Source organism: Gadus chalcogrammus, chromosome 9 (assembly GCF_026213295.1).
Source record: "Gadus chalcogrammus isolate NIFS_2021 chromosome 9, NIFS_Gcha_1.0, whole genome shotgun sequence".
NCBI lineage: Eukaryota > Metazoa > Chordata > Actinopteri > Gadiformes > Gadidae > Gadus > Gadus chalcogrammus.
Window position 1 is genome coordinate 3558726 of NC_079420.1, and position 12106 is coordinate 3570831.

Genomic DNA, 12106 nt, shown 5'->3' on the forward strand with positions numbered 1-12106 from the left:
TTGAATGGTCCCACCGGCCTACCGGGCGGTCAGTCCCTCTGAGACCACCAAGACTCTCCCTCCCTCCCTCCCTCCATCCCCTCTATTGGGTGTTCTTCTGGGCAGGGGGGTGATGGGGGTGTTAGTGATGACAGCCTGGTGGAGTGATTCTAAAGTTGTGTGTGTATGTGTGTCACATCACACTGTTAAGCTTTGAGGTTTGTCTGGGTTTTAACTTGTGTCTGTTTGTGGATCATGCCTTCGCAACGGTTTGAAGATTGCAGCGTGTCGGCTCCGATGTTTAGCTGCAATCATGCGCTTGTGATTAGAACTATCATTTTTACATCAATAAACTGTATCAACGTACAGAGTTAAACAGTGCCAAAGTATGCGTCGCGGTATTATTTACGAGGGAAAGATCCTCCCTTCCTCATCCATTTACATATATTTAAAGGACTGTACAGGACTATACATCAAACGTCTCTCTGGCTTACTTAAACATCCGTTCCCAATAAAATGAGTGTTTAGTGTGAGTGTGGCCAATGTCAACAATGTCAATACAGCATTTTGGTCTTTAGGAATCAATGTGGCGTCAATACTAATTTCGTGGGCAACTGAGCAGTGAATAACAACACAAGCCCTTTACAAATTGTCTTATCATGAGGACCGAAGTGCCACACGTTTATTGTTGGAGACTCGGTCATGTTCGAGGAGAGGTGGTTTGATGACCAGTATTGTCCTTTTAATTCAGTCAAATCTGAAGTTCATGAGGTGTAGTTAAATGGCTGCTTGGGATTGCTTAAGGAGACAAACTGCTCTGTGCAAACTGTGTGTGTGTGTGTGTGTGTGTGTGTGTGTGTGTGTGTGTGTGTGTGTGTGTGTGTGTGTGTGTGTGTGTGTGTGTGTGTGTGTGTGTGTGTGTGTGTGTGTGTCGGGGTCAAGGTCAGTGTCTAATAGGAATACAGTAGGAGGCTAAAGTCTCGCTTGATGGCGACACTCATTCTCCTCATGCACGCCCTCAAATGACTGAATGAAAAACAGAAGCACACACACAGACCCAATATGGACAAGCAACTGACGCTGACGCACACACACAGCTATTCCTCGTAATGATTATGCGAGGAAGCAGAGGACACACAGAAGGTGTGGTGTAAAACTAAGTGTTGTGGTTGTGGGGGAGCCATTATGGCTGTGATGGGCGAGCTTCCTGTTGACGTTGCAGAGTGGAGCCCTCACAGACACAACCGGCTGCGACCTACCCACTCGCAAAGTTGAATGTGCACGTGCTGCTGTGTGTGTTTATTTGTTAGGGTGCATCGACTCAGACTTTGGAATCATCTCTTTACGTTGGGAAGTACTAACATGTGGTGAGTGTGTCTGAGGGTCTCCATATCTGTCATGGAGAACCCAGCTTGTCTTCTCAAGTTGTTTCCATGATTCAATGCTGGTGGGTGGGGAGGGAGTCGGGGGGGGGGGGGGGGGGGGGGTAGGGGGCGAATGGAATGGCAGTGTGTGTGTGTGTGTGTGTGTGTGTGTGTGTGTGTGTGTGTGTGTGTGTGTGTGTGTGTGTGTGTGTGTGTGTTTTTAAAGGCCATATGAGCAGAAAACAGCTGCTCAGCGATGACCTTGCCTCTGGGAAGACGGGGGGGGGGGGCGGGGGGGGGGTGGTCTGCAAGGTGAAACTGTAGCAGACACAATGCCGCCAAGGAAGGAAGCAAACATTATCTTTAGCTCCCAACGGACTTCTTCAACAGACCTCTCTCCTTCCCTCTCTCTGTCTCTCTCTCTCTCTCCTTCTCTCTCTCTCTCTCTCTCTCTCTCCTTCTCTCTCTCTCTCTCTCTCTCTCTCTCTCTCTCTCTCTCTCTCTCTCTCTCTCTCTCCTTCCCCTGTCTCTGTCCCTCTGTCTCTCTATCTCTCTCTCTCTCTCTCTCTCTCTCTCTCTCTCTCTCTCTCTCCTTCCCCCGTCTCTGTCCCTCGGTCTCTCTATCTCTATCTCTCTCTCTCTACCTCGGCACTTCCTGCTCTCTTCTCTCTCTCTCCCTCCCTCTCCTCTCTCCCTCCCTCCCTCCTTCTCTCAGTTCAAAAACAGAGGGATTATATGTTAGGAAATTCCCCTCTTCGCTCCCGGGTGTGTGGGGGGGAGGGGGGTTGAACACATGAGGCCAACGGGGACAATAGTGAGGGGAGGGACGAAGAGAACGGACAAGAAAGAACGGGCGAGGAGAGGAGAGTGGAGGAGTAGAGGGGCCTGACGTCCACGCCTATCCAATAACACCGGATGATAATGTGTACACACACACACACGCGCGCGCACACTCACACACACACAGGCACACACATACTGAGTCACACCTGTGCAAATAGTTACCCAGAAGAGGCAGGTAGTGTGGGACCAGTGTTTCTGTTAACCGTCACTCGACTACTGCAAAGCTTTTGGTCTTCTGTGTGACCCGGACCCCATCCGGAAGAGACAGCACTTTGTTTTTGTCTGCTCCTCAGCTCGTTAGGAAGGGTTAATTATAAACTCTAGCCTGCCGTCTTGTGAGTGAGAATCCCTTGTTTTTTTCAGAGCTTGGCGTATTAAAACGGAGGAAGATTGTGCTTGGTTTCACCGCTGACCTGACCTGCTGTTTAAACACACTCTACAAAAGGGTTGGGGTGTCTGCACTAAAACACTCGGAAGTACAGCGGATTTATTTGAACATCGCTGAGTCTCCGGTCACACCAGAAGTCCTCTCTATTGCTTTGAACACACAATGATGATTGCCAATGTTCTGAAACAAGGCAGCGTCGTACTTACTTCAAACCTAAGACGCAGTTTGGTCAATTTAGGCGTGTACCTAGATGTTAACAGTCAATATGATGATCCTTATCTTATCATTATGAAGTGTCTAAAGTGGAGCTGCACAGCATTTGAAAAGAAAACTTTAGCTATGAAGCAACATATCCGTCCCTGCTATGTGTAGCACTCATGGCTGGAGCTGTAGCAGGGATTTAGCTGCAGTCTGGCTGTAGTGCTCCCAGATTTGGCCCTCTTCGATGTAGCAGTAGCATGGCTGTAGCGCCCTTTGGCGCAAATATATTGGATGTAGCACTAGCACGGCTGTAGCATGGCTGTAGCCCTCCTAGGTGTATCATCATGGATGGTAGCGGTTAGCATGGCTGTAGCCCTCCTAGGTGTATCATCATGGAGGTAGCGGGTTAGCATGGCTGTAGCAATGTAGGTATAATATCTGGATGTAGCGGTTGCATGCCTGTAGCCCTCCTAGCAGTATATCATGGATGTAGCGGTAGCATTGGTTAGCCCTCCTTGCAGTATTATCATGGATGTAGCGGTAGCATTGGTTAGCCCTCCTAGCAGTATATCATGGATGTAGCTGGTAGCATTGGTTAGCCCTCCTAGCAGTATTATCATGGATGTAGCGGTCTAGCATTGGTTAGCCCTCCTAGCAGTATTATCATGGAGTAGCGGTAGCATTGGTTAGCCCTCCTAGCAGTATATCATGGATGTAGCGGTAGCATTGGTTAGCCCTCCTAGCAGTATTATCGTGGATGTAGCGGTAGCATGGCTGTAGCCCTCCTTGCAGTATTATCATGGATGTAGCGGTAGCATTGGTTAGCCCTCCTAGCAGTATTATCATGGATGTAGCGGTTAGCATTGGTTAAGCCCTCCTAGCAGTATTATCATGGATGTAGCGGTAGCATTGGTTAGCCCTCCTAGCAGTATTATCATGGATGTAGCGGTAGCATTGGTTAGCCCTCCTAGCAGTATATCGTGGATTGTAGCGGTAGCATGGCTGTAGCCCTCCTTGCAGTATTATCATGGATGTAGCGGTAGCATTGGTTAGCCCTCCTAGCAGTATTATCATGGATGTAGCGGTAGCATTGGTTAGCCCTCCTAGCAGTATTATCATGGATGTAGCGGTAGCATTGGTTAGCCCTCCTAGCAGTATTATCATGGATGTAGCGGTAGCATTGGTTAGCCCTCCTAGCAGTATTATCATGGATGTAGCTGTAGCATTAGTTAGCCCTCCTAGCAGTATTATCATGGATGTAGCGGTAGCATTGGTTAGCCCTCCTAGCAGTATTATCATGGATGTAGCGGTAGTATTGGTTAGCCCTCCTAGCAGTATTATCATGGATGTAGCGGTAGCACTTGGTTAGCCATCCTAGCAGTATTATCATGGATGTAGCGGTAGCATTGGTTAGCCCTCCTTGCAGTATTATCATGGATGTAGCGGTAGCATTGGTTAGCCCTCCTAGCAGTATTATCATGGATGTAGCGGTAGCATTGGTTAGCCCTCCTAGCAGTATTATCGTGGATGTAGCGGTAGCATTGGTTAGCCCTCCTAGCAGTATTATCATGGATGTAGCGGGTAGCATTGGTTAGCCCTCCTAGCAGTATTATCATGGATGTAGCGGTAGCATTGGTTAGCCCTCCTAGCAGTATTATCGTGGATGTAGCGGTAGCATGGTCGTAGCCCTCTCAGCTGTATTGTAATGGATGTAGCCGTAGCATCCAGTGTTTATACAGGGCTTTGCATGTTGAAAGCTTATCTCCAGCGGAACGGGGGAGAGGAGGCGGGGGGGGTGGGTCGGCGGATCAAAAGACAGCCAGAGAGCACGGGGCGCCGAGGTGGTGGTGGTAGTGGTGTGGGGGGTGGTGTTGTGGGGGGGGGGGGGGAGCTGACTTCCGCACAGGAAAGGTTCAAAGAGGGCCCCACTCCTGCATGATGTGACTGTTGTCATTGGATCCCTCAGAGGACATTTTTTCTTTGTTCCTGTTTTACTATCTCAGTCCCCCCCCCCCCCCCCCCCCCAACTCGCCTTGTACTTTTACCGGCCATGTACCTGTGGTCTGTTTTTCCTATTTCCTTCTGTCCTTCCCCTCTTCATGGTCAGAGTCAGAGCAGACCAGCTTCTACAGACTCAGCTCTCCTTCCGGCCCCCCCCCCCCCCCCCCACCTGACCCCTCATGCAAGTAACACACCGACCATACGAATAAATGTGGAAGGCCTTATTCACAAAAAAAGAACGCGCGTTTAATTCGCTTTCGAAAAAGAGCCGTAGCCGGGGACTCCGTTCCCCTCGGACCCAAACCTCACGTGAACAAGTGAGGGGTTGTTTCGCGCCGGGCACCGCTGCTGCTGCTGTTGTCGTTTTCTCTGCAGAAAAGCGAACACAAACAAACCCAGAGCAGACGCCTTCCTGAGAGGCACCGAGGGCATCCGGAGCATCTCGGGTTCCCGCTCCCTCTGGGAGGCTGGCGGAACGTTTGGAACATGCCGTCTCTGACTGCCCCCCCCATTCCCCCCCCCCCCCCCCACCTCCTTCCCCTACCTCCCACTCTCCCCCCTGTTAAGGAAGTCAACTTCCTGACCTCCTGGCAAGCTCCCTCTCTCTCACTTGATCGCTCCCCCTGTCTATATCTGTCTCTCCCTCTCTCTCTCTTTCGTCTTCTCACTCTCTCTCTCTCTCTCTCTCTCTCTCTCTCTCTCTCTCTCTCTCTCTCTCTCTCTTTCGTCTTCTCACTCTCTCTCACTCTCTCTCTCTCTCTCTCTCTCTCTCCCTCTCTCTCTCTTTCGTCTTCTCACTCTCTCTCACTCTCTCTCTCTCTCTCCCTCTCTCTCTCTCTCTCTCTCTCTCTCTCTCTCTCTCTCGTCTTCTCACTCTCTCTCACTCTCTCTCTCTCTCTCTCTCTTTCTCTCTCTCTCTCTCTCTCTCTCTCTCTCGTCTTCTCTCTCTATCTCTCTCTATCTCTCCCACTCTCTCGTCTTCTCTCTCTTTCTCAAGCTCTGTCTGTCTATCTCTGTCTCTCCTTCTCTCGTATTCTCACTCTATCTCTCCCTCTCTCCATCTCTGGCTGTCCCTCTATAATCTTCTCACTCATTCTTTCTCAAAATACACTGTTATTCATATTATTATTATTTTTAATATTATAATTATGATTATTTCTGTATTATGCAAACAGCAGCATTAAAGCTTAGCAAGATACTCAGCATGCTACGACAACCAATAGATTATAACACATTTAATGTGTCTGCTTTATAACAACTGTGTGTGTGCGTGTGCGTGTGCGTGTGTGTGTGTGCGTGTGTCCGTCTGCGTGTGTGTCTGTGTGTGTGGGTAGGAGAGAGACAAATTGAGAGATCGTCTTAACTTTAAAGAAATACAAATTCTTCACTTGAAAGTGAGTCAATCAGGTCACTCGCCATCTCTCTCCTCCACTATCTCTCTGTCTTTCACCCTCTTCTCTCTCTCTCTGTCTCTCACCCTCTCTCTCTCACTCTGTTCTGACATGTGGCTGCTAGGTCACATGCTTGGCTGTAGAATAGTGGATCTCTCTCTCTCTCTCTCATTCTTTCTCTCTCTCTCTCTCACTCTCTCTCACTCTCTCTCTCTCTCTCTTCTCCCCAGCTTGTGCCAATTCCAACAGACCAACTCCTTGACACACATTAATAAGTTTTAATTAAAAAATGTATTACAATTTCATTCATTCAATTTAAGACTAAAGACTAAGCTATGTAATACACGACTACATCTTAGATTTAACTACTTTAGGTTTAAAGGTGTGTGTGTGTGTGTGTGTGTGTGTGTGTGTGTGTGTGTGTGTGTGTGTGTGTGTGTGTGTGTGTGTGTGTGTGTGTGTGTGTGTGTGTGTGTGTGCGCGTGCGTGGATGCCTGTGTGTGTGTGCACGCGTTTTGTGGGTTCAACTCCTCTATAATATACCTTTAACCTTCTTAACGTTTTCATTGGATTGAGGTGTTCTGCTGCCACACACTCCTCTGATAGACCTCCAAAGCTTACTCCCTGCCTCCCTTGCCCTCCCTTCCTTCCCTCCCCTTCTGTCTGTTGGTGATGATAGACTGATATTATTTGCATTAGATAAATAAAAAAGAGTAAATTGCTTTAGGGTATCCATATGCATGGCCAGTGACATAAACACACAGAATTTGCATGGAAATTAGTGTATTTGTGGAGAGCCTTTTAACGTAGTTGTGTATTTGGATTTGAGCGCAAGGTATCTAACAATTGTTGACATGATGGAGTGTTCCAGTATGTCCGCGGGGCATTGCTGCACCTCTCGTGTTGGTCATCAGGTGACATATGGAAATCATGGGGGGGGGGGGGGGATGGTTTTAGTTTCTGAACAGATAATGTAACCTTTTACCTAAACATATTAAGGACTTTAAGGTGGTTTCTTCCACAGGATTGGATGCAGAAGCTCCCCAGAATGTGGATCATAGCTCCATCAGTGAGTGTTTGAAAAGGAAGCTGAAATGTTTAAAGTGCGTTGACAACTCTACTTCAACAACGATTTGGTAAAAGTCATTCAAAAGTCATTCGCCTGTTGTCTAACAATGTCATGCGTCAAATAAAATCCAATGTATATGCCTACTCATAGGAAATATGGTGATAATGTATACCTGTACAAATGCAGGCATGGTATACTGCAGTTTAATGAACGCTGAGAGAATGACCCTACACCATGAGAATGAATTGGAGTACGTAAGTAAGTAAGTGTTTAAATGAAATCTAGACTTTAAGCTTAAGGTCATACTGAAAAACACCTTCCACATATATACATATACCGACAGAAATTAGCTTTTTTAAATAAGAAAAAGTTGATGCATGCGTAAACGGTGAACATGTGCTTTTGCATTATCCTTCTAATCCCAGGTAGGGTTTGAATATTATATATATATTATATATTTTCTTTAAATTCACACTGTGATGATTTCTCAGACGCTCTTGAAAAAGGTATTCCATAGCTACCTCTCTATGTCTATCTGTCAAGTGTCGCTCTGTCTCTCGCTCTCTCTCTCAATCTCTCTCACATTGTCCCTACCTATCTCTCTGCTACTCTCTCTATCGCTCTCTCTCTCTCTCTCTCCCTCTCCCTCTCTCGCTCTCTCTCTTTCTCTCTCTCTCTCTCTCGCTCTCGCTCTCTCTCTCTCTCTCTCTCTCTCTCTCTCTCTCTCTCTCAGCTTGGTTCTGTAAGCCATGCTAGTCATGGAAGGACCGGAACCGGGGGAAACCAAGAGGAAGGGAGGGAGGGAGGGAGGGAGGTGAGAGAGAGATGACTGATGAGAGGGGGAGACGGACGAGACTTCCTCTCCCATCCCACGTCCTTCCTGTGTGGCAGAGATGTGTGTATGGCGGCCCGGTGTCTGTCCACGGCCCAACACAGTAAGACCTGCCGTCCTCAGACACCTTAAACTGCTTTTTATGCAACTACAAACTGTTGGAATGGATGAATTTAACATTTTTAGTGTGTGTGTGTGTGTGTGTGTGTGCATGTGAGTATAGTGTGTATTGGCATGCGTGTGTGGGTTAGGGTTTGGGTGTGTGAGTATAGGGTGCTTAGTTTGTGTGTGTGTGTGTGTGTGTGTGTGTGTGTGTGTGTGTGTGTGTGTGTGTGTGTGTGTGTGTGTGTGTGTGGCTTTGTGTGTGTGTGTGTGTGTGTGTGTGTGTGTGTGTGTGTGTGTGTGTGTGTGTGTGTGTGTGTGTGTGTGTGTTGGAAATAGTGGTGCGTGTGTGTATGTGTGTGTGCTTAGGCGTTCTTTGGAGTGTGTGTGTGTGTGTGTGTGTGTGTGTGTGTCTGCGCGTGTGTGAGTGTGTGTGTCTTCCTGGGTTCTCTCTGTGGGCTGGGCTTCATGTGCCCTCATTCCCTGTGCATCCTAACAGCCTCCATCTTTGTTCTCAACATCAAAGAGATCTATCTGAATCAGCCTGTCAGTCATGGAGCGGGTGTGTGTGTGTGTGTGTGTGTGTGTGTGTGTGTGTGTGTGTGTGTGTGTGTGTGTGTGTGTGTGTGTGTGTGTGTGTGTGTGTGTGTGTGTGTGTGTGTGTGTGTGTGTGCGTCCGTGTGTGTGTGTTTGTCTGGGAGGAGGGGGTAATCCCAGCTACTTTTGAAGCCCATCAATACCGTGACCAATGGTGAGAATCCTCCTGTCGATGGATGATTGATTTTGGGTGGCCGGGGGGGGGGGGGGGGGGGGGGGGGGGGGGGGGGGGGGGGGGGGGGGGGGGGGTGTTCCCCATGTCTAAGGTTTCTAATGGTTCTGGACCCTTCTGGTTACTTGGGCTGTTGAAAGTGAAAACTCCAGGATAGAAGATAAGGGTCTTGTTAGTCTGTGGTCGATGTTGGGGTGGGTGGGGGGTGTCTTTAGGCCCAATCCCATTTCTACCCCTTACCCCTTCCCCTTACCCCTCACCCTTGTTTTGAAGGGGTAAGGGGGAAGGGGAAGGGGTAAGGGGTAGAAATGGGATCGGGCCTTAGTCTTCATGGCGTCCCCTCTTTCACCCAGAGCCTTCCCCTCCTTCCAGTGAGGGGGGTTGGAGGAAAATGTACACTGCTGCTATTTATGTCTTTGTCTGTGGGATTTTCTTCTCGTGGGATTTTTTTCTCGTGGGATTTTTTTTGCGTTCGTTCATGTTCATAAATAAATGAGTTTGAGAATCATGTGTTGAAAGTAGTGATCATTCAAGAGTCTCAAGATCTTACCGATGCTCCAGGCTGCAGAGCCCGTAGTGCGGTATTATCCCAAAGTAGATTCCCTATTTTTATCTGAGAGCTCTGTTTTTTCACTAGTGAGGCCACGTGGCCCCCACGCTCTTTGCCTTCAAAACAGAAATGCTATCAACATCCACATAAAACTATTTGAATGAATAACTTGAATACAGTGGCTCCCAGTTAATCCTAAAAGTGACACGGTAATAATCAGATCAAATCAAACTATATTTACGTAGCGCCTGTCGTGCAAAATTGCAATACAAGGTGTAACAAAATAAATATAAATGAATCAAATAGATTAAGAGAATGCTGAGCTAAATAGGTATGTTTTAAGGTTTATTTTGAAGGTGTTCACAGATTGTTATGTCCTCAGCTCCTCCGGCTGGCCGTACCAAATGACAGGACAACAGACATTAAATGCCGTCTCTGTCCTAACCCGGGGAACCACTAAAAGGCCAGTGCTATAGATCCAGAGTTACCTAGATGGAGCATACTGGCAATTAATAGCAATGTAGTAACGTAGCACCGTTCAAACTCTGGCCTGGCTATTCAGGGTGAAACACCAAAGCCTCATTTCAGGTAAGAACAAATGTGTCCACCTCCTCAGTGGAGAGCACTGTGGAAACAAACGGCTATTGACAACTCATGCACATAGAACCATAACTCATCCATTTAATCCGTATCCTGCTTCCGTGTCAAGCCGCGGCCGAGTGGAGCCGATCGCCACACATTCCCCCCCAGCCTTTCATCTGGGGACGGTCCTTTGAACTGGGACTCATCACGATGCTTCCACCTGGCGTATCTGCGTTGGCTCAACCAGTGACCCGACCGCCCCTGACCCTGTGACCCCTGCAGCCGGGGGGGGGGGCTGGTGTGTGATGGAGATGAGGCCTTATCTGTGGCTGGGACATCATGGGGTGGAAGACATTCAGGGACTAAAGGGGTTTTCAATTCAATTCAATTCAATTTTAATTATTTAAATTTAATTGTATTGAATTAAATCGAATGAAAGTAGCATAACTATACGCAACATTCCGTTAGATAACATCACATTCAATGTAATAAAACGTTATTAAATCCTTTCAATTCAATTCATATGTATTATTTTTGGATGCCTCTAAATACACAATCATGACTTCATCAAAAGGTACTGGCTGTATTACACTGATGCAGTCCGCGTTGGGACGGTTTCACTCATGTTTGTCGACATATATTTGTGCCGATTTGCTAACGAGAATCAGTAGTTGCAGTGTAAACAGCTAATATAATAAAAATAACCACAGGACATGCTAGAGACCACTTCTGATATGAAACAACCAGTGAGGCATGCAAATATGGCCGAACATAAAACGGATAGACAAAAACAGGTTAAATAGGCAAATACCTTCTTCTGTTAATATGTAAACTACTTACTGTTTGCGCTCCATGGTCATGATGATACATACCTAAATTTAAAGTTGAGGGTTTGTTGACGAGAGGAGTGAGGAGGAGGTGAGGGCTTTCGTGGTTCTGTGTGCGTACGTGCCTTTGCATGTTATTTGCATTTGTATGTGTGTGTTAGGCTATGTTTACAACTGTACGTTTGTGCCTGTGTGTGTGTGTGTGTCTGTGGGCCTGTCTGTGTGTGTGTGCGTATCGGTCTGTGTGCGTTTATGTGTATGTGTGTGTGTTTGTGTTTATGTGTATATGCGTGCATGTCTGTGTGTGTCTGTGCGTGTGTGTGTGTGTGAGCGCACACATGTGTGTGTGGGTCTGTCTCTGTGCGCGTGCATATGTGTGTGTCTGTGTGTCCGTGTGTCAGTATGTGTGTGTGTTGCAGGGAGAAGGGATGGTGTGTGACATGGTGTCATAGTGACCTATGGTAAGGTTGAGCATGCTGCTCTTAAGTGGATCTGGCGCCCGGCATGGCGTCCGTTGGCCCAGGCCGGACCCGAGAGAAGGCAGCTGGCGGGAGAGAGATGGGGCGGGGGGGGGGGGGGGGGGGGGGGTAGATGGTGGCTGAAAGTTCAGTCAAACATGGGAGAAACGTGTGTGTGTGTGTGTGTGTGTGTTTGTCCATTTTCCACGACTCCTGACTCCATACAGGGCTGTTCTGTTAGTAGAATAGATGCAGTGTGTGTGTGTGTGTGTGTGTGTGTGTGTGTGTGTGTGTGTGTGTGTGTGTGTGTGTGTGTGTGTGTGTGTGTGTGTGTGTGTGTGTGTGTGGTCTATGACTGACTGCTGTTATCAATCGCATTACTTCTAAAGCTTGTCCCATTTTCCTTTTTGTACACTGTTTTATTTTTTAAATAGATTTCATTTAGAGTGATGTTGATTTCATGACCTTGGGGAGAAAACAGTTTTATGAATGAAATTAAATTTCATGAATGATTACATGTTGTCTACATACAAGTGTTTTTGTGTGTGTGTGTGTGTGTGTGTGTGTGTGTGTGTGTGTGTGTGTGTGTGTGTGTGTGTGTGTGTGTGTGTGTGTGTGTGTGTGTGTGTGTGTGTGTGTGTGTGTGTGTGTGTGTCTGTCTGTGTGCAGACTTAATCTTATCAAGGGCTCTTCCCGGGGCTTCTGGGAGTGTGATTGTGACTTTTTTTCTGCTTGCGTCCATAAACAAGT

At 47.5% G+C, this 12106-nt stretch overlaps 1 protein-coding gene across 1 annotated transcript in view; it reads left to right on the forward strand.

Moving 5' to 3' along the window:
- The window catches only part of poc1b (POC1 centriolar protein B), a 39131-nt gene extending 31560 nt beyond the window's left edge, over nucleotides 1–7571 (forward strand). The window contains exon 11 of the mRNA XM_056599024.1: nucleotides 7192–7571. Within this exon, the coding sequence (XP_056454999.1) occupies nucleotides 7192–7248 (57 nt within the window). The 3' untranslated portion in view covers nucleotides 7249–7571. The remainder of the gene's footprint in view (nucleotides 1–7191) is intronic.
- Nucleotides 7572–12106: the final 4535 nt, after the last annotated feature.